Here is a 20,395-nt window from a genome sequence, read left to right as displayed (position 1 = left end):
ACTTTGCTCGATGCTTGCAGTGTAATCATGTCATAAACTTCTCAGAGCTGTCTGAACCATTTCTGCATCCACAGCCTGTGATATGAACGTTCATAAGCAATGCGTAATAAACGTCCCAAGCCTCTGTGGCATGGATCACACAGAGAAAAGAGGAAGGATCTATCTGAAAGCTGAAGTTACAGGTGACAAGCTGGAAGTAACAGGTAAACAGCTCAGTTTGGCATTTTGCAGGTTTTATAAATGTAATCTGTTTGGTTTATGTACCTAGGTCAGATCTTTTTGTATTAAAGACAGAGACAGAGCATTTCCCTTCAGTGTGAGGATTTCATTCAATGTGTCCTTGAATGAAGAATAACAGAAAAGTAGAATCATTAAGGTTGGAATAGGTCTGTAAGATCATCAAGTCCAACTATGAACCTCAGACAACCATGCCACACAGGGCCATGAAGATGATCAGAGGGCTGGAGCACCTCCCCTGTGAGGACAGGCTGAGAGAGTTGGGGCTGTTCAGTCTGAAGAAAAGAAGACTCTGAAGAGATCTTACAGCAGCCTTTCAGTGCCTGAAAGGGGCCTATAAGAAAGCTGTGAAGGGACTTTTTATAGGAAAGGAAGGAATGGCTTTAAGCTGGAAGAGGGCAGATTTAGACTGGATATTAGGGAGAAATTCCTTACAGTGAAGGTGGTGAGACATTGGAACAGGTTACCAAGGGAGGTCGTGGATGCACCCTCCCTGGAGGTGTTCGAGACCGGGTTGGATGAGACCTTGAGAAACCTGGGCTAGTGGAAGTTGTCCCTGCCTATGGCAGGGGAGTTGGAACTAGATGATCTTTTGAGGTCCCTTCCAACCCAAATCATTCTGTGAATCTATGAATCTGTGCCCACTAATTCATATCCTAGGTGTCCTGTCTACAGTGTTCTTTTAACACCTCCAGGGCCAATGACTCCATCAAGCAGCTCTGTGAACTGGTGTTCATAAAAATAAATAGAAGAATGAAAGCTGTAGTAATAACTTTAAAACCTCAGGAATATTAACTAGAAAAATCCCTGTAATATCATTTGTGTGTGTGGAAAGCAGCTCAGCAGGATAGCTAGCAGTGCAGGAAGTTAGCCATCATCTCCAGAACACAAGAAATACCCTAAACTTTCATCAGCTGAGGAGTTGTTTCCTCCATTTCTAGACTTCTTCATAAACAAAGGCAACTTGGATTCAATCCCAAATAATACTCCCAGCCAACTATAAATAAAATTTTAAAAAATCACCACATTCTGGAAGGTTAAGGTTAGCAAGATGGGGAGGAGGGAGAGAGAGGAAAGAAAGAGTGAGTGTGGCAATCCTTTTCCATGGAAGTGTTTTCTCCCAGGATTTATGAGTAAGCATTGGTTGTGCACACTCACGTGCACACCCTCACATGCTCACCAATCCACTGCCAGTCTGAAATTGCAGAAAAAAGAATTGGGAAGCATAATTTGCGAGTTGAAAGACTGTTTTGTCCCCCTAAATAGATGTGTGATGGGTTTAACTCCAACGGAACCTCCTCATGCTGTGTCAGAGAGTAGAGTTTATCACTCAGGATCTGGCATAAGAAATTGTAGTTACAGCCTGATGGACACAAATATGCAACAAGCGTTCTTTGCCCATCAGATCACAGTGTATTTACTCACAGGGAGAGCAGAGGGCAGGAATTAGATGGGCAGAAGTGAAATAAGGGAGGGAACAGCAGCAAATTTTGTCCTTTTTTTTTTTTTTTACTAGGTAGAGGTAAGGCTGGAACAAATTAAATTCTAAAGACAGACTCAATTTTTTGTGTAATTAGAAAAGATTTGGTAAGGTTTGGAGCAGAAATCAATCATAAAACACAAATCCCCAAAGCTTTTGCCTCAGGAGAGTGGGTTGGTTCTGTGTCATCAGAGGTGGCCAGCACTGCTTCTACAGAGAAGGAAACTTGAAAGCAACAAATCTTAACCCATCACACCAGATGTACACTGACACCTTTTCAGAACTGATACTGCAAGAAACTGAATTCAGTGTCCACACTATGGAACCAGAGCAGGGTACAATGCTTTTGGTGTTGCTTGTTTGATGTTGCAAAAAGGAATTAAATTTCAGGACAAAGTTACAGCAGGACAAAGTAGGAGGCTTCTTAGACCATCTTAACTTCTGCTCTTGTTTCTTCATGTAGTTGTGAGCAGCCTGTGGATGGTGAGTCTTGTGTGTTGCCTCAGCATCGGTCAGTTGAAAGGCTGGAGCCTGTTAAATACCTAAAGGATGTTTCTTCTTCCCTGGGGAATGAGTCTCAGTAGAGACCCTTGTAGTCAACATGAAAGCATTCAGACCACCATGCTGAATTTTTACAGCTTACAGAACTTCCCTCCTGGCACTGTATTTGTTCATGACTTTCTTCTCCTGAAATCTGAATGCCTCCATATTCTCCTGTCAGACCTTGTGAATGCATTGAAAAGGAGGAGTGTGGTAAAATTTAGTTGGAAAGGATCAGAACAGATCCCAAGTGATACTTAATTGTAGCTTAACTTTTCAAAGAGCTTCCTGTCGACGTGGGAGGGGTAATTTTGTCCAAGATACTGTCATTAACAGAGAGGTGGTTTCTCTAAGTAGGGAGGCATTTCAGAGATGGTAAAGTGGATTCTAAAAGTAATTGTACCATGAGAGAACTAATCTGAAAGTCATCCAAGTGACAAAATGTAATATTTGCGGTATCCTAGGTAGCTTTGTGGCAAGGTTCTGAAATGTGGCTTCAACTTCCTGCATAATTCCCATGATTTGACAAATAACTGAGGATTCAGCAGCTTCATAATCCTTTTAGGGACAAAACAGTTTATCACAAGTCTTTATGGTGCCAAAGCACTACAAACCAATTATACAAATAAGGATTCTTCTAGGTCACAATTTTATTTGCGAAGGTCTCACCTGAGCTGTGAACATGGTAAAACTGTGATAGATATTTGCAGGTTTTCTTCATAAGCTCTTTTGGGTCTGAGTGTACTTGGCAAATGCTGGTGCCTTTGTGTTTATAAAACAAACATTTCAGCCCCACAATGAAGTGAGTGTCTTTATAGAATCATAGAATGACAGAATCTGGACAAGAAGAAAACAACATTTGCTGTAACCTTGTTATGTATATAACAATTATGGTGCTCTTAAATTGTTTTGGTTGAGGCTTGTCAGCATCTCCAGGCTTTCAGAAAATGCCTTTCAATAAAAATGACAGTTGCCCTGAAAGTAAGCTGCTTTTTGGGGTTGGGGGGCTTTGTGTCTTGGTTTTTCATTTGATTGATTGGGGTTTTTTGGTAAAAAATACTGAAATCACCAAGCCCAGACCATGTGAAGTTCCAGATTCCTTTTGCCCATGTTTAACTGAAAAGGAAATCACCAATGGAAGTGTGACCAACAGGATCAATGAGGTGATTTTTGACAAGGACCTGGAGTGGTAGGATGAGAGGGAATGGATTGAAGCTTGAGGAGGACAGATTTAGATGGAGATTAGGAAGAAAGTCCTGACAGTGAGGGTGGTGAGACACGGGAAGAGGATTCCCAGAGAGGTCATGGATGTCCCCTCCCTGGAGGTGTTCAAGGGCAGGTTGGATGAGGCCTTTAATAACCTGGGCTAGTGGAAGGTGTCCCTGCCCATGACAGTGGAGTTAGAACTAGATGATCTTTATGGTCTTTTATAACCTGAACCATTCTATCAATCTATGAGTTCTCCTTTAATTCGTGGACATATCGCTACACAGCACTCTCAAACTCCTTTTCCCCTAGTGTGGCATTGCCTATAAAATATTTCTTAACAAAACCTTAGAATCTAAAGTTCCCAGAGCTGCCAAGCATGATACCACTGCCTTTAGCTTCAAGAAAGGAGGTGAATTAAATGTCCAAGAGGTTTAGGAACAGCAGGAAAAATAATCAATAACTGGCTGTTTGGTGTGAGCATTGCTTTTATCTTTTTCAAGGGAATTACTCTGTAGGTGTTAAAACTCCTTCAGCTGAATTTCTTAATATCTCAGATCTGCATTTTGTTTTAGATCTTAATTAGTTCCTGCTGATCCTTTCTTCGCCAGCCTTGATTGCATGCAAAACATTTGTGCTGCTAAACACAGACCTGCCACTCTGCTTGGCATCTTGCAAATCCCTTCAGTGGGCGACTCAACCATTGTGGTTTGAGGCGGGAGAGCTGATGGAGGATACAGGATGGCTGGAGGATACAGGATGGCTGGAGGATGCAGTCATTTGGGGGACACTGTTCAGTACATTGGAATTTGTCTTTGCTTTTGCATAATTGCTTTGAGGGGTTGGTGGTGGCTTTTGTTTCCAAAAAAAGGCCACAGTTCACCCTCCCTCACTGAGTGTTTTCCCAATCAAATGTTGTAAATAGTACTGGGAGCTTTTTCCCCAGTGAATACTAGGAAGGAGGCACAGCAGAGTATTGCCAGATGGAGTTGGCCAGTGGTTCAGTTAGATTATCTAAAATATCTCAAGTACTTTGGCAGGTTTTGAATTGAACTAATGATGGGAATGATTCAGCCCTATCTGTAAACATGCTTAATACCAGCTTACTAGGGCTGGAGCCTCGATTTGGATGCTTAGAAATGGACAGACTCTTTTTCTGTGTGAGTGCTGGAGACTCTGCCACACTTCTTCACAAAGAAAAAGGAATTTTGCATTGGGATAATTAGCTAAAACCTTGCCATCTTCCCAGTGCTAGTCAGTGTGCCATGTTCAGTGCTCATTTCTCTTGCAATTCTTATGTATCGATCCTTTATTTTATAGCTACTAGCTTGAGAGTTGCACTGCACATACTTAATGTATTGCACTTGCATTATATCAACCTGGTACTTTTTATAGTAGCTGTCTTGAGTTGTCATTTTCCTGAAACCACTGAATTCATGACCCTTTCATAGGTTGAGCTGGCGTGGAGATTTTGCTTCAGGCATAGTAAAGCAATTCTTGCTATTCTTAATCTATGCTTTTTGCACTGAATTTTCTTCCCCCTGATGTGGGTTAGAAGTTTTGTCACTCAGCTTTACTTGTTGACCCATCTTAAAACTTGGGGCTTTTCTGAGTGAGTTTGTAGGTGGTTGAATCACAGTTTGGAGATTATTTTTATTTTATTCTTTTTTATATCTTGTTGGAATTAGTTTTTTAGTGAGTAAACAATAACCTTTGTGAGAAAATAACCCCATCTGGTGCACTGACATATAAAACGCTGCCAGATTATTGGGATCCTAAACTGTGACCTCTGAGTTGCTGGCAGTTGGATTTGACAGCAGCTGACAATAAGGAGCTGCCCTCCCAGTGCAGGCACTGGGAGGGTGTTAATGACTTGCTGTCAGCTAATGCACCCTACTGCTACAAAAACATTATATAGATAGATGCAGAACCCAGAGTTTGTAGGGGGGGTTAAGTGCATTTTTCTTAGCTGAAATAATATAGAAAACCTGGGTTTATCCTTCAGTGATGCTTCTATTATTCAAAAGAGGAGGAAACCTGGCAATGATCTCTGCAGAGGTTGGGAGCACTTAATAATCTCCCCAGGAGCCCTGTCCTCCCCGCTGTATGTTCTTCAAATTATTGATGACTGTATGAATGCTGAACCCCACCCCATGGCACTGCATATTAATGTCCTGTCACACTGCTTGCTGTGGACAGCTGGGGGAAGAGCCTCTGCCCAGCCAAGCTGGAGAGCCAAACTGCAGAATTTTGGCACATTTCTAGGTTCTCATAAAAATTGCATCCTTAAAAGGCACACACACTAATAATTTAATTTATTATCATCTAGGTCAATATTAGTGTTTGTCTTGTTAGCATTAATCTCCTAATGTCTGCAGCTGGTTTTAAAAGGAAACATATATGAATATTCTGCTGGGTTTAACACCAAACACCAATAAAGTGATCCCAAATAAGTTCTTATATGTGGGACACGCTTTAATGCCTCAAAAAACCTGCAGATCTCATGTTTTATCTCGTATCTTCTCTCTTTTCTAGCATTCCCAGAGTCTGCCAGGTTGCTGCAGTCATTCCCAGAAACAAAAGCTGTGACTTTAACAGATGCTAACCCTGGCAGCATCTGAATGGTCCCCATCTCATTCATGAAATTAACTTTACCATGAAGAAATAAGTACTTAAAAGAAACATCAGTTGTTCATAAATGGCCATCTGCGTGCATGTAAAAAAATTAACTAAAACGCTACGTATTTATGTGAAGTCTATAAACAGATAAGAATTGGAAATTTTATGGTCTGAATCCCTTTTCACTCGATTTCATACAGCTTGTGTGAAGAGTTATGTTTTATTGAGTAGCTGTCCTACCCACTAGTGCGTATTTTTTATGCTGAGCATTTTAATCATCTTCTTTCCCAAGGAAAATACTGTTGCTCCTATGAGATTTCCAGTTTAAATTGAATCTGGAGAACCTACTGCAGGCACAAGTACAAAAACTGTGCCATCATCTCTAATGCTATCAAATGTTGGTAGGAGATAATATCTCAATAAATACAGAGGAATGAAGTCTCATGCAATGTGGCTTCATTTCTCATCTTGTTCTAGGGAGGAAATTAATCTTCTGATTGTTGTGTGTAAATCACCCATGAAGTGTAGGCATTCCAAGAGCTGTTCCTTGTGTTGCCAACTTTCCAGATTCAGGAAATGGGGTGTAATGAGTAGGCACTGGTCTCAGCAGGGGTTTAAAAAGATATTTTAGTTAGGCAGAAGAGGAATTACAGACTAGAGAAACGTCTCCTATCAGAAAGCCCTTTTAGTGGCTAAAACTGCCTAGAAATTGGACACTGAAAAGCAGGATTTGTTTTGGAGCCAGTTGTCCATGTGAGTCACAAGCAGCTCCAGAAAGCAAGCATTCAGTGAGAATTTCAATAAATCTTATCATAAATCTTTAATGAAAGCTGAGCAGCTCTGGAGGCAGCTTGGGATTTTGCATACAGAGAATAGGAGCAGACAAATTGGAAGAAAGGCTCTTCCTAGTAGTTGGTAAATCTTTTAAACTGTGATTAAGAGGAGGGTGATAAGGTCTTGGGGAGAAGGTTTCTAGGCTGGGAATTCAAGATCCTTTGTCACTCACCTGAGTCATCCATAATTGAGCTGGGATCTGTACTGGAATCTTCTTCAGGAACTAATGAGAATTATGGAACAACTCCCTAACACTTTATCGTGGGCAACCCAAAACTTAGCCATGTTTTGGAGCTAACAAACCATCGTCCTTTCCTTGACTGATGCTAGCTGGCTTGCCAGACAAGACCTATTGAGACTTGAAGCATCTTCTAAAAGCTGCAATTCTCATATATTTGAGAGATTTCTGCTCATTTAAATTGCCTGTGGGGAGGAAAAGGCTGGCAAGAAATGGTTGCTGTGCTTAGTAAACAGTTTTATTAGCAGCACTTGGGGATTCAGGAAAAAGGTAGGTGTGACTCACTTGAAAAGGAACTGAGTAAATTCATGCTGCTAATAATTCAGCTTTGTTAGAGGGACAGAAACATTTATTTACTCATTCCCATGACTACTTTTATTTGCTGGTATCACAGGAAATTATGAATCCACAACTGTGTGTGCCTTGCAACTTCTTGATCTATACAGTCTCATGGGAAAAAGTTCTGATTTTTGGCAACCGTTCTCTGAGTTCCTCAAAATTCTGCCTGCATTTCTTCTCTTGACATAAAACGTCAGTTGTTCTCTGCCAGCCCACTCTCTCTTATTTAGATATTTATTTAAAGTATGAATACCTAAGAAGCAGCTCTCTATTTCCTTATGTCTTTATACTATTCCTGGCAAAGCGGGCGTCCCAGTGTTGGGCTTGGCTTCTGGATGGGTGCTGCTGGATTATAAGTAGCACAGAAGAGAAGAGCCATAGGACAGCCATCAGATGGTCTGCATTTTCTGCTGAACAAACGTTTATGATCTCATCTTCATTAACAGTGAGGAGAAAAATGGCACCATTTTTTTTTCCCTATGGCAAGTTCACAACTGTTTTTTTTTTTTTTTAGAAGGAGGTTCTGGCAAGGTTGGATTTGTTAGAAACTTCATTATCTGCTTGTCTTCGCTGTCTCTTCATCTGTGTGCTTTCTCAGTCCCTGTTAAGAGTCTGATCTGGACAAAATGGTGGGAAATCTAACTTGTAGCAGCTGCTTTGCTCACTACAGCAGTCGTTACCACACTTAATAGTTATGACAGAAAACTGGCAAATGGTATTTTAGACTTCTGTCCAAGTTACACTCCAAGCGATGCCGAACTGTATCTTGCTTCAGCCGTCTATAAATGAGAGTTCCACGTCTATCACAGTGCTGAGTCTAATTCACTCTAATTATACCGCAGTAAGAGATTGCTTGCTGTCATCCCAGCTATAGCAGAATACAGCCACAGCCATGTGATTTATTTTCTTGGAGTTATTTGTCAGTTAACTTTTCCCCTCTCAAGCACACAGAAGAGACAGTGCCTTTGATGGGGAGGGAGAGGAAATGTCTTCCTGTCCATCCTCTTGCAGAAAGCTGACACATCCTGGTAAACCCGGGTGCTCTTAAAGAGATGGATCACTCGGGTCCTATTTCTTTATAAGCATTATTTGGCACTAGTATCATCAATGCTGTCACCTCAAGAAAAGAAGTGCTAAGTCAGTTGGAAAAAAAGATGTCTGAGGGTACTAATTATGCAGACAAAAGTGCAAATGGGCCAGAGAGCCTAAAACAAGGAATGAGATAATGACTTCTTTGGCAGCCTGTATTTAGTATAAGTTGTAACTTTCCTTCTCCAACTAATCTTGGAGCTCTTTTTCTTTTTCCTTTTCTCTGTGTTTGCTGCAAAATAAAGAGGTAGTCTTACACATGGTGCCACATCCTCCTGGTGTCAGTGTTGTTTTCTAGGCTCAGCAGCATCTATCAAGGCTAATCAGTGATGGCTTTCTCCAGGGAGCTCTCTGTAGCAGAGCCTTGGAGGATGGCTCTGCATCCACCCAGCCAATTTCTCATTCTGCTTGGTGCCACACTGAGCATCTCCAGGTAGAATTTAAATAGAAACAACCAGACTGATCCTGTTAAAATTAATGTTAAAACCAATTTAACCATGTTAAAATTCAGCAATTTTGTTCAAGGCAGTTTAGTGGAAAACTTCCTAGAGTGTATTTCTGGGAAGCCATAGAATACACAGGGAGTTCTGCTCATCGCTTAGCCAAACTACAGGAGAGAAAAAGAAATCAGAAGATAGACTTTGAAGTAATAACTCATGTGCCAAACCTGGCAGTGCAGTTACAGGTACCAGGTACAAGAAGACTAAAACATCCCCAACAGCCCTGCCTTTACTTCCAAAGAGTGAACAAAGGACATTTTCATAGATTCTTTAAAGAGTCATGGAATCATTGTGGTTGGAAAAGACCTCTAAGATCATCAGGCCCAGCTGCCAACCCAACACCACTATGCCCACTAAACCATGTCCCTTTCTTTGAATTGATGTACTTCAGCTGCTTTACAAGTCATTTGAGTGTTGCTCAAGAACTCGCCACCTCTTCTCTAATTAATGAGTGTAAACAACACATTATAAAATATCAGCATTGGCTTGGATGCCCTTCAGCCTCTGTGCTGGGAAATAGCAGGTCAAAACTCTGGGAAGGTCTATGATTTTCTTCACAGTAGGGAAATGCCATTTAAATCTGGGGGGAAAGGAGGAAAGTGCCTTGAGCTAACAGTGACTCTCTGTGGCTGAAGATCCTGACGAGGATGCCCCTTTTTTACATTAGCTGGGACTGACGTCTTAAGTGACTCTGAAGTTCACATTTTTGTAGGAAATGTTTTCTCTCAAGCAATATTAGATGGCTTAAGGGTTGATCTTTCCTAAATTTCCTACCTAGCACTAGATAAATTTTAAAAGCCCTTTCTGATGCTGAGACTGTGAAAGCAGTAGCTGGGGGCACTGTCAAAATCCAGGATAATGCCTCTACAGACTCACTCTGAAATCCTGGCTTTCCTTCATGCCTTAGGAACCATGTCAGCCCCAAGGCTTCATGTGATTTTCCTTCCAGGAACAATTCTAGTCTTGAACTGTGAATCTCACAAAGGAATTCCCAAATGAAAGCTGTTTCATGTCCATAACAAGCCCAGAGGATTACTGCTTCCAGTAGCTTTAGAGATGCCCAGTTATGAGCTCATAACTGATTAATTTCGCCATCTCCAGCTCAATCACCACAGTTTGTCCCCACACAATCAGTTTAAGTGGGATGTGATTTTACAGTATGTGGAAAATTCACCTCTTCTTCTGAGGTTCAGCAGAAGCTGATGGCAGAGTTGGTGTTAACACAGAGTAAAATCTTGTGTGTCATCTGAATAATGCACAGACGTTACGCTAGTCCTCTCCATGAGGGAGGAGGTTCTGCCTCTGCTTATCTGTTGGAACACTCCACTCCCCTGCAGTGACTTCTGAACCGTCTAACAAACCCCACAGCTGCTGCAGGAACTCCAGCCAGACTGCAGCCTGAAAGCTGCCTGGGCCCTGATAAATGCATCCGTAGCCCCCCTGCTGCCTGCCTGCCTAGTTCCAGTTGGGCTGTGGCCCCCCGTGCAGATTGTTGGCTCTGCTTGTCTCTCTCTTTGGCAAAACAACATGATATACATTAACTCACTTTGTGCCTTCTTTTGACATTGTAAAAATAGAAGCTGCATTACCATCTTTTGTGAGGCTGAAGTTAAACTTGTCTTCTCTGTGCTTTCACTTTGGGTGCTGTTATGACACAATGCTTATAGCCATTCCATCTGACAGCTACTGAGCCACAAAGCCGAGGGAAGGTTAGTGTCAGGTACCTTCCAGTGAGGGATTGCGGCCAATAAACTTTCTTCAGAAATCCTTTGTGATCTGGCTGTTGCCCTTATAGTATTCGACTGATAGTCAGTCCTGCAGTTGTATAACCTAAGACAGATGAGGAAATAAAAGCACGAAGAATTGCTACCCACTTAAAAATTTATAGTGATGGATTCAGACATTTAATCATTCCACTGCAGGAGAAGAGCTGCCTGGAAGCTGTGAGTCGATGGTGAATTGCTCTTCTCTCATTTCTCTCCAGCACTCTTATAAATGTCACTAAGTGCAGCCTGCCTTTACAACAAGTAGTTTCTTCCCTGCCAAGTCTGACAAGTGGGTTTCATGTCTGTCTTGTTTTATTTTCCAGCATGTTTCAATAACTCTGGTTTGATGGCGCTATTGCTTTCCTAATGGTGATTTGTAATGCTGTACAGTTGAGCTGTGTTTTATGTTGACAGTGCGGGAAGCAAAAAACCTAATTCCCATGGATCCAAATGGACTTTCAGATCCTTATGTTAAACTGAAGCTCATCCCAGACCCTAAGAATGAAAGCAAACAAAAAACAAAAACCATCCGTTCCACTCTGAACCCAGACTGGAATGAGTCGTTCACATTGTAAGTTTGATGCCTTTTCATGGAGAACCTTTGTATGTATTCAATCCTTTATTTCAGAGTTGCCTTGAAAACTCCTCCTTATTTCTCTCCTTTTTTAGTAAGTTAAAGCCTACAGACAAAGACCGACGGTTGTCCGTGGAGGTGTGGGACTGGGATCGAACAACCAGAAATGATTTCATGGGATCCCTTTCATTTGGGGTGTCAGAGCTTATGAAAATGCCAGCCAGTGGATGGTAAGAGTTTCTGGAAAGAGAGAAGGAGAGGATCTGAGGCTGTGAAGGAGAGGATATGAGGCTCTGGACAGCCTGATCTAGTGTGAGGTATCCCTGCCCATGGCAGGGGGGTTGGAACTCGATGATCCTTGTGGTCCCTTCCAACCCTGACTGATTCTATGATTCTATGATACCCCAGCACCATTAAAACCAATATTTTTCTTCTATGTAGTCTGCCTTCTAGGGAGCTTTTCACTGCATCTCAGGCTATAAATTCGCTGAAAATGCAACTCAGCCTAGGAAACATGGGGCTATATATAACAAAGGGGGATAATAAAAGGAGTGTGGTGTAGATACAAAATTCTGCTGGAGCCAGGAGCTGCTGCAAGCTCAATTCTGTGTACACAGTCTTGTGATAGGAATTTTATTTTTATCTCAAATATGATGTATTCATTACTAACTGTATCATGTTATATATAGCTCTGCAACTTCAAAGTACACGAGAACTGGTTTCAGAAAATGTCTTTTGATTGTCTACCAAGCTAGGGGTTGAAGTCACCCCATCTTCTCAAAAAGGTCATAGTTTTAGGGTGTGGAAACACTGGGGACAGGGGTTCTTCAGGGTGGGGATCTCCTATCATACCATAGGATAGGTAGGAAGAGTTCCTTTGCCCGTTAAATTGCCTTGGTAGATAAGCTTGGGTTTAAAGATCTAAACCTAAGTTAAAAATATTCTGTTTCTAGTTTGGTTTAGATCATTGGAAGTAGATCTTCACATATCTGTGACATTGGTGCAAGCAACTCAGTTCAGATTTTTAAATCTGACAGGAATAAAACTGCAGAGTCTCCATTTGTTTTGTTTTATTTTGTTTTTCCACAGGTACAAACTGCTGAATCAAGAGGAAGGTGAATATTATAATGTCCCGATTCCAGATGCTGATGAAGATGGAAATGCAGAACTCCGGCAGAAGTTTGAGGTGAGGGTAAAACACAAATGGGTGCAGCTCTATCTTACACACTTTCTGCACTTGACTCCAATTCAAAAAGAAGCCTGTTAAAGCTGTGTGTTTGAGTCTGTATTTCTGTTGCCTGTTCCAGCAGTAGGTGCCTTTGGGCTTCTTGAGGATGGACCAAATGGTTTCCTTCAGGAGCGGTGTAATTTTTCTGACATTTCTCTGCTGTGACACTTAAAAGTTGATATTTTCAAATATTTTGTCGAGTAGATGTAATGATTTCAATGTCTTTTTGTGCTTACTGCAAAATCTACCAGCTGTTGTCACTGGTACCTGCATTAGTTGACAAATGGAGCTCTCACAAACAGGTTTTTTATGCTTTAGAAAGTTTCACTCTCAATGCCTTTTGCTATTTAAAGAAAATATTTACAGTGTTAATTACTGCTCAGATCTCTGTGGAAGGTTGGCATCTGAAATTCTGATCTCTTTAACGTGGGTATGGAGTTTTTTAAGGATAAGAGGTGTTGCTAGTTATGAATAGAAAAGAAACCCTAAAGAGAAGCAATACTTGCTGCAGTCTTCTTGCCTTGTGCGATGCAGATTGGTGTTGATAGACGCAGTGGTTGGTAGCCACAAGCGTGGTTTCACCATGCGGTGCAGAGCAGCCTTAGCCAGCAGCTCTGCCTCTTCTGACAACTGCAGCTGATACCACAGCAAAATATTTGCTGGCCCTTAAACCCAGCAACAGGAAAGGTATAGTTTGGAGAGAGAGGTGTTTTGCGAGTGGTTGTACTGGATTCAACTCATCTGCCTTGGCTGCTTTTTTTCCAGCTGCATACACAATGTTGGATGTGAAAGATTCCAATCTACAGTGTTGTTCTCTTTTGTTCTGGTTGAACATTTACTACTTTGGCTGTTTATCCAAAAAAAAAAAAAAAAAAAAGTAATTAATGTACCTATTGTGCATAAACAAACACTTAACACCTGTTCCTTTCAACCTGAAATGGCCGTTTTTTATGTTCACCATCAGGCAGAATCCTACATTGTTATTATAAAAGATGGGTTAACCCAAGAAAGTGAGGAAAAACGGCACATGTTCAACTTTCAAGGAGGAAAAACAAAAGGTGCATCAATTTCTTCTGAACACATTTGGATCAGCTACCATACTTTTGTCTGCAGCATGAACTATGATTTTTTTTGTTGTACATTTGAGAAGTATTTGAATCTCCATTCCATTTTCTTTTCTTTACAATTGTGATCTGACCAGTGTAATTTTATTTTGCTGCACTAGGTCATTTTCTAGCCAAGATCATATTTGCTTTTCATCCTCCTTAGAAAGAATAGCTTCAAAAGGAAATATTTTCACCCCCTGCATGTCTCTGTGCAATATACAGAGTCCTGAATTCAGTGGATTTATTTATGCTGGTGATAGAGGTGTATAAATCTACCTGGTTTTTCTCAGGACAGAGACAGCACAAAGACAAATGACTGAAATTGTCAAATTTTTAAATGTCAGTTATTATCTGCAGTATGTTTGCATATTGGATTTGCAGTCTCTTAGGGTGTTTTTTTTGTTTGTTTGTTTTTCTTAATCCTAATGTAAATACCTTGATCACAGACAGGGTTTGCCTGTGTCCTGCAGTGAAGTGGAGCAGAAATCCTGAGAGGTTGAATCACGTAAAGCTACTGGGCTGGCTCCCAGAAATGGCAGCTTCACATAGGGTCAGCTCTGCTTCAGGAATAATTAGTCTGTCTCAAAGACTAATTAGTTCAGCTTCAGCACTGTGTCTTTGAGGCTTTCCTTGTTCTGGAGGTAGCTTGGTGGATGCTATTTTAGTGGTCTGAATTAATCAAGGAAAGGGAATAGGTTGTCAGTGAGCACAGGGTCTCTAGGAATATCATTTACAGAGCTGCATAATGAAGTGTTTTAAAAAGAAGTGATGCTGGATGGGAATACTGGGAGCCAAACAAAACTTGCAATTAGAACTAGACTAAGGCTAATGCAATGCAGTATTACATGGTCAAAGGGTTTAGAATCAACCTCTCTCTCAGATTTTAACCCATGAGAAGTGAAGCAGCACCCTCCAAGTAATGTCCTTACTTGGTTTCAAGGGGAATTACTGTAATGGCTTATGAAAATTAACAGCACGGATGTCTTAATGGTGGTGTTTCACTTATTAGCTATTCTGGTATGGCACAGAAGTGGTGCTAATTCTGATCATCTTTTACATTATTTTTCTTCTGATTTGTATCTTGGCTGACATAGCCATTTTATTTTAGAAACCCTATACGAAGGAAAAAGTAGAGAGCACTAAGAAACAGGCTGCTATTTGTGATTTGGTGACATCATCTACATAAATATTTTCCCCATTATGAAATCAACTTTGAAACCTTACAGGAAGAAGATTGCAGATCTTGACTGCCATTTTACTAGGGGAGTGTATATGTCAAGAAGATTAAGAATAGAGATAAACCAAGAGGTCATGCATGGCTATCTTCCCATTTATCACTTACAGCAAAGAGTAACTTCAGAGGCCTTGCTAATCAAGTCTGTGTTTGTGGTGCTTGGTCTACTTTTCAATATATGACAGTGTGATTGATATCCAAGCCACCCTGATTTAATTTTGAGTACAAAATTACAACAATTCCTACCAAAATATTGCATTACACGTAGCAGATGCGTAAAATGAATAATGGTGGTCTTCAGAGTAAAGAGCTTCATACAAACCTAAGCTAGGCAAGAGTAGAGAAACTTCAGGATGAGAATTCCATTGCTTAATATTAAGCAAAAAGAAGAATATTTTCAGGTTATAAAAGCAAACTGGTAGATGTGAATTTCCAAAATTAAACCCCAGCATCTAAAACATTCTTAAAACCAACTTTGCCCTTCTAGAATCATCACAGAATGGCTTGAGTTGCAAGGAGCCTTGAAGATCATCTAGCTCCAACCCCCCTACCATGGGCAGGGACACCTCCTACTAGACCAGGTTGCTCAAATCAAAACTAACTCTTCTGACTAAAGTTTAGAAATATGCTTAGTAGAATCACTACAAGCACACAGGAGCCACCTCCTGTTAAATCCAGGAGAATTCCTGAAACATCTGTCCCTGTCTATAGTTCAGCAGACATCTTAAAAGATTTGGTCTCCAGCTCTCATTGATTTCCAGCTGATTACACAGTCCTATCACATCCTTCTAGCTCCACTTCAACAACCCAGACTTCTAACTTGAGCGTGGTTATTAGTCACTGAAATCTCATTGGTGTGTTGCTGTTGCTTTACTTATTGGACCTTCTGGCACAGATTCTTGTAAGTCATTGATTCAATGAAGAGCTACCATAAAATAGCTTATTATAAATAAGTAAATAGTAGATTCCAACATTCTCTTCACTTGCATTGATAATTAAACAGTAAAACCTTACTTGTCATGAGAGAAGGTTTCCTCATGACCCGTTCTGTCAGATCTAAACCAGCTGCAGATTTACCAGCTGCCTTCTGCCTGGTAGTTATAGATCTAGCCATGAAATGGGACCAGATTTGGAAACAAAAGAGAAGAGAGCTGAAGAGAACAGTGTTTTCATTAATTAGTGACCTCACTAATTATTATTAGGTTTTATTGCAAGGATTTTTCTTTTTATATACTATGTGGTACCTGTAAGAAGTTTTCCAGTATACAGAAATTGAAGTATATTACCCAGAGGTGCAGTGCAGTATCTTCTGTCTACCAGATTTTAATTAATCTTCATATTTTCTGGGTCCTACCTCTCACTACAACTTAACAAGTCAATTGTCTGCTCATTTAGCAGTATGACCAAAGCAGTCTTCAGTGATTTATAGATGATACATCAGCATTAATATTTAGAGATAAAAATATACTGCTGGAGGAAGTGGAGGCAGGATAAAAATCTGTCACTGTTTTTCATTTGGTTTTAACCTTTGGTTGTGAATTCTCTCCCCAGAATGGCATTATTTGTGGCCACCTCAAAACAAAACTGCTTTCTCAACAGGCACATTCAGAATAATTGGAGCTGCTCCAATAATTGTCCATGCTGAGGTTGCCATGGGAACTCCCAACAGTCCCAGGTGGCTCCATGGACCCAAACTAGCAAATCTTTCATTTGCAGGAGCTACTATTCCTCATATATGGATTTTCCTCTTAGAGGATTTTGCTAGGCAAAGCAAAAAGCAGAGTATTGAGATCATGTCACCTTGTATTTTTCACACCTGGCTGTGACTTGGGTGGCAGGATGATTTTGCTGTTTAAGCCATTGTGCTGGTTTAGCTTGTTTTGTTGGGGGGGTTGGTGTTGTTCTGTTTTGGTTTTAGTTTTCATTTGGGGGACAGAAATGTGCAAATTCTAGAACTTCTGTGGAAGGAATTTATTTCAGGTTTATCAAGCCCTTTTCCCTGTCAAGTTACTGCTTAGTAAAGCACTTCTTTATATTTAACCATCACCTTAGAGTAATAGCAGAGTGATACTGGTTTACAAGTAGGCTGAGTAATTATTCTGCCTGTGCCCTTCTTTCCACAGTACCATCACAGCAAATGTTATTAAAAACATAAAGCAGCTGTTATGGTCCATATCAGTGATTTATTTTTTAATTTTTTTTTAATTAAAACAAGAACAAAGTAGCTCTAATCCTTCTGTGTGGATACATTTACCCAGCGCAAAGTATATTAAGTGATGGGAGCAATCACAACCAGCTTTGGTAACTGAAGTGATCCAAGCAAGTTGTTACGAGGGAATAGGTTGCTGCTCATATAATCTTAATTTTAAGGCATCTGTGGGGGAAGACATGTAATGGTCCTCTTAAGATGTCAGGCACTTTCTTTTCTTCAGTGTAGCTCTCAGTGTGGTGTTCAGTGTAATCAAAATCGTCCCCTTAGTTCCTGAGAGAGCTCAGACTGCTGTTCCCACCATGGAAGTCCATATGGGGACATTCTGCTGGACCTTGGGATGTGCTTCCTCGGGGGGACACATTCACATTTACTGCTGTGGCTGCCACCTTGGAATTGTGTTGATGTTAGAGATTTCAGCTGAGGCATCACGTGCCAGCAGCTTTTCAAGGCTGTTAGCTTTGTACTGTTTCATTTCATTAAGTTAATAGCAACCAAATCACTCCTCAATAAGATGACATTATTCAGATAATTACTCACTTCAGAAATATATTACATATTTCTGAAAATAATTACCAGTTGGGGTTCATAAAAGCAGGGACCATTTTCATCTATTAGTTGACATCTTGGGCCAGATCCATAGACCCATATGTAGTAAGAAGGCAAGCAGAATACCCAGGGAAGGTGCCCAGATTGGCTCTATGCTCTATTTCCAGTCTCCTCTTTCTAGGATTGATCCATGTACTTGATTAACCACCCAGGAGCAGCTCTTACTGTTGTCCAGTTGCCTGATGGGCTCTTTTTGCTGCCAGGAAGTGCTGTGATCTGGCTGTGCAGTGTTTCCCGAGGACTGTGGCTGGTGAGGGTGGAGACCCCATGCTGCCACTTTGGCTCTTCTCAGGTTATCATTGTTTGAATTATATTTTCAGCTGCTCTGTGCCAGTGGAACTGCTGATGAAGGCTTGTGCAGGAGCTGGACCCATAGTTTTCCTTTAAACAGATTGAAACATAAGGAAAGAGGAAGCAGAGTTGAGAACAGGGTGGATATTGTATCTGAAAATTGGAAGTGTACAGTCAGCGGTGACATTTTGGTGACATCTCAGTGCTTCTAAACATAACTATTATTACAAACCTAAAGAAAAGGCCTTTTTAAATGCCTTACCATTTTAAATAGAAGAGCAGGGACAATGTGGTGCTTGGCCATCAGGCTTGGTTATAAATACCTAGAACCTCTCCAGTGACGCAGGAGGTGGAGATATTTCTGCTTCTGATGTACTGCTAAACTCCTCCAGTACACAGGACAAGTTTAGTTCAACCAAACTTGTGTGTTACTTCTTTTGCAGACTCAAATTTATGAGCAAATAACCAATCTTGGGCCATATATATATTGTATACAGGACAAATATTTCTTGCACCATCAGGCCTTTCATTGGGACAGTTCTGCTGGAGTTAAATTGTGTTTGAAAATGTCCACAGACTGCAAGGCAAATTAAAACCTCCTGATGAGTTTCAGTGTTGTTGCAGTCTAACACTAGAGAAACCTCTTTGGTTAGCTTTGGTTAGCATTCCCTCTCTGAACACCAATACATCATTTCATACAATCACAGAAGGGTTCAGGTTGGAAAGGACCTTTAAAGGTCACCTAGTCCAAGCCCCCTGCAAGGGGGGTGAGCAGGGACATCTGCAACTAGATCAGGTTGCTTGGAGCCCCATCCAACCCAACCTGGAATGTTTCCAGGGATGGAGCATCTACCACCTCTCTGGGCAATCTGTGCCAGTGGGCAACCTCATTGTTCCACTTCAGGTACTCAGATCTTTAACACTCCCTTTAGTTTTATTCCTTTAAAAGCAGTTTCTGGCTGCTTTATTAGAAAGGAGAAGGATGGTACTTGCTGCATTAATGAGGCCTTTTTTTTCTTATATTCACAACAGTTTTAGGTCAAAGGGACATTTTCATTCTTTGCTTTAATCAACAGTCAGGATATCCTAGAACTGTTCTAATTCTGAGCTGGAGGCTGTTTAAATATGCTGCAGTCACATAGCCAAGAACTTAGCAGAAGACTCCAGGGACTGTTTCAGTAACTTTTTAAGAACTCAGTGAGTTTCTAACTAAACATGGTATTTTCAATTAAACAACAACAACAAAACCCTGTAACAAACCTGTAGAGGAGCTTGCGATTGTGCTGATTTGTGACTTAAGTTCTTCTTGTCACTGTGTAAAAGCCCTGTAAGGGCTGTGAAGGAGACATTTCTTTGAAGACTTTGAATGATGGGGATGGTATTGCCCCAGTTACTCTTTTATTATTTTTGGGAGGAGTGGGGGGGTGGAATAAAGAAAGTATGATCTCCACCATATCTCTGTGTAACCCCTGTGCTTTCCCATTTTGAAGCAATAACTGTAACTTCAGGCAGTTCAGCAAAGGTGACATGGAAAAGACAAATAACGTTGCTGACACTTGAAATTGTAGAAGAAAAGATTAAATTGACTTTCCAGGAAGCAGATACTAGGCTACACTGAAATCATGACCAGCCAAAATATCAGTGGCACATCAATCCACGCTCGTTCTGTGTATAGAGATATAAAAAGAAGAGCTGCTTTTTTTGGCTGTGGCACTCGTTCCTATTTTTAAATTGTGCATATTTAATCATTAGAGAATGGTTTGCAGCATTATAGAGATGCTGTTAGATGTCTCCATCTGTTCTATACCCTAGTTTGGCATGGGGAATTCCCATATGCAGTTATCCAGAGCTTTCCCATCCACTCAGAACTAGAGAATTTGAAATGTCTTCACCAGCTGACATACGTTTCTGGTCTCAGTTCGTGATTTCTAGGAGGCTTTTCTCAGTCTGTGTATTGTGAATTAAGGTGAAGAATGTACACCGAAAATCCTACTGACAGCAGGGATTTCTTTATCCCTTATAGAAAGGTTAAATCTCTGTCTCAAAACAAGTCAAAAGAAAAAAATCAAGCCCAACTGTGCTGGGCTGTCACCCCTCTGCAGTGCTCATTAGTCATGAAGGGCCCAGACCACACACATCTGGACATGCATTTAGCTTTGTGCATTGCAGTGGATTGACAACAGGAGGAATGTTTCATGCATGATGCATATGTATGCACAAGGCTGAGGTTCACATTGATCAGCAGCTGCGTGAAGACCTGCACTTCACTGTGCTCTGCTGGAGTGTGCTTCTGTTG

The 20,395-nt window shown here is 40.9% G+C and overlaps 1 protein-coding gene across 3 annotated transcripts in view; it reads left to right on the top strand.

The window, feature by feature from the left end:
- The window catches only part of PRKCA (protein kinase C alpha), a 158,076-nt gene that overhangs the window by 98,694 nt on the left and 38,987 nt on the right, over nt 1–20,395 (top strand). For all 3 annotated transcript variants that reach the window (XM_068151135.1, XM_068151134.1, XM_068151133.1), the window contains exons 5-8: nt 75–203; nt 11,263–11,419; nt 11,518–11,652; nt 12,512–12,608. In XM_068151135.1, the coding sequence (XP_068007236.1) occupies nt 75–203; nt 11,263–11,419; nt 11,518–11,652; nt 12,512–12,608 (518 nt within the window). The remainder of the gene's footprint in view (nt 1–74; nt 204–11,262; nt 11,420–11,517; nt 11,653–12,511; nt 12,609–20,395) is intronic.

Source organism: Melanerpes formicivorus, unplaced genomic scaffold (assembly GCF_026170545.1).
Source record: "Melanerpes formicivorus ecotype bairdi unplaced genomic scaffold, bMelFor1.0.p_v2 SCAF_21, whole genome shotgun sequence".
NCBI lineage: Eukaryota > Metazoa > Chordata > Aves > Piciformes > Picidae > Melanerpes > Melanerpes formicivorus.
The sequence above is the reverse complement of the archived record's forward strand: the minus strand, read 5'-3'. Positions and strand labels throughout refer to the sequence as shown.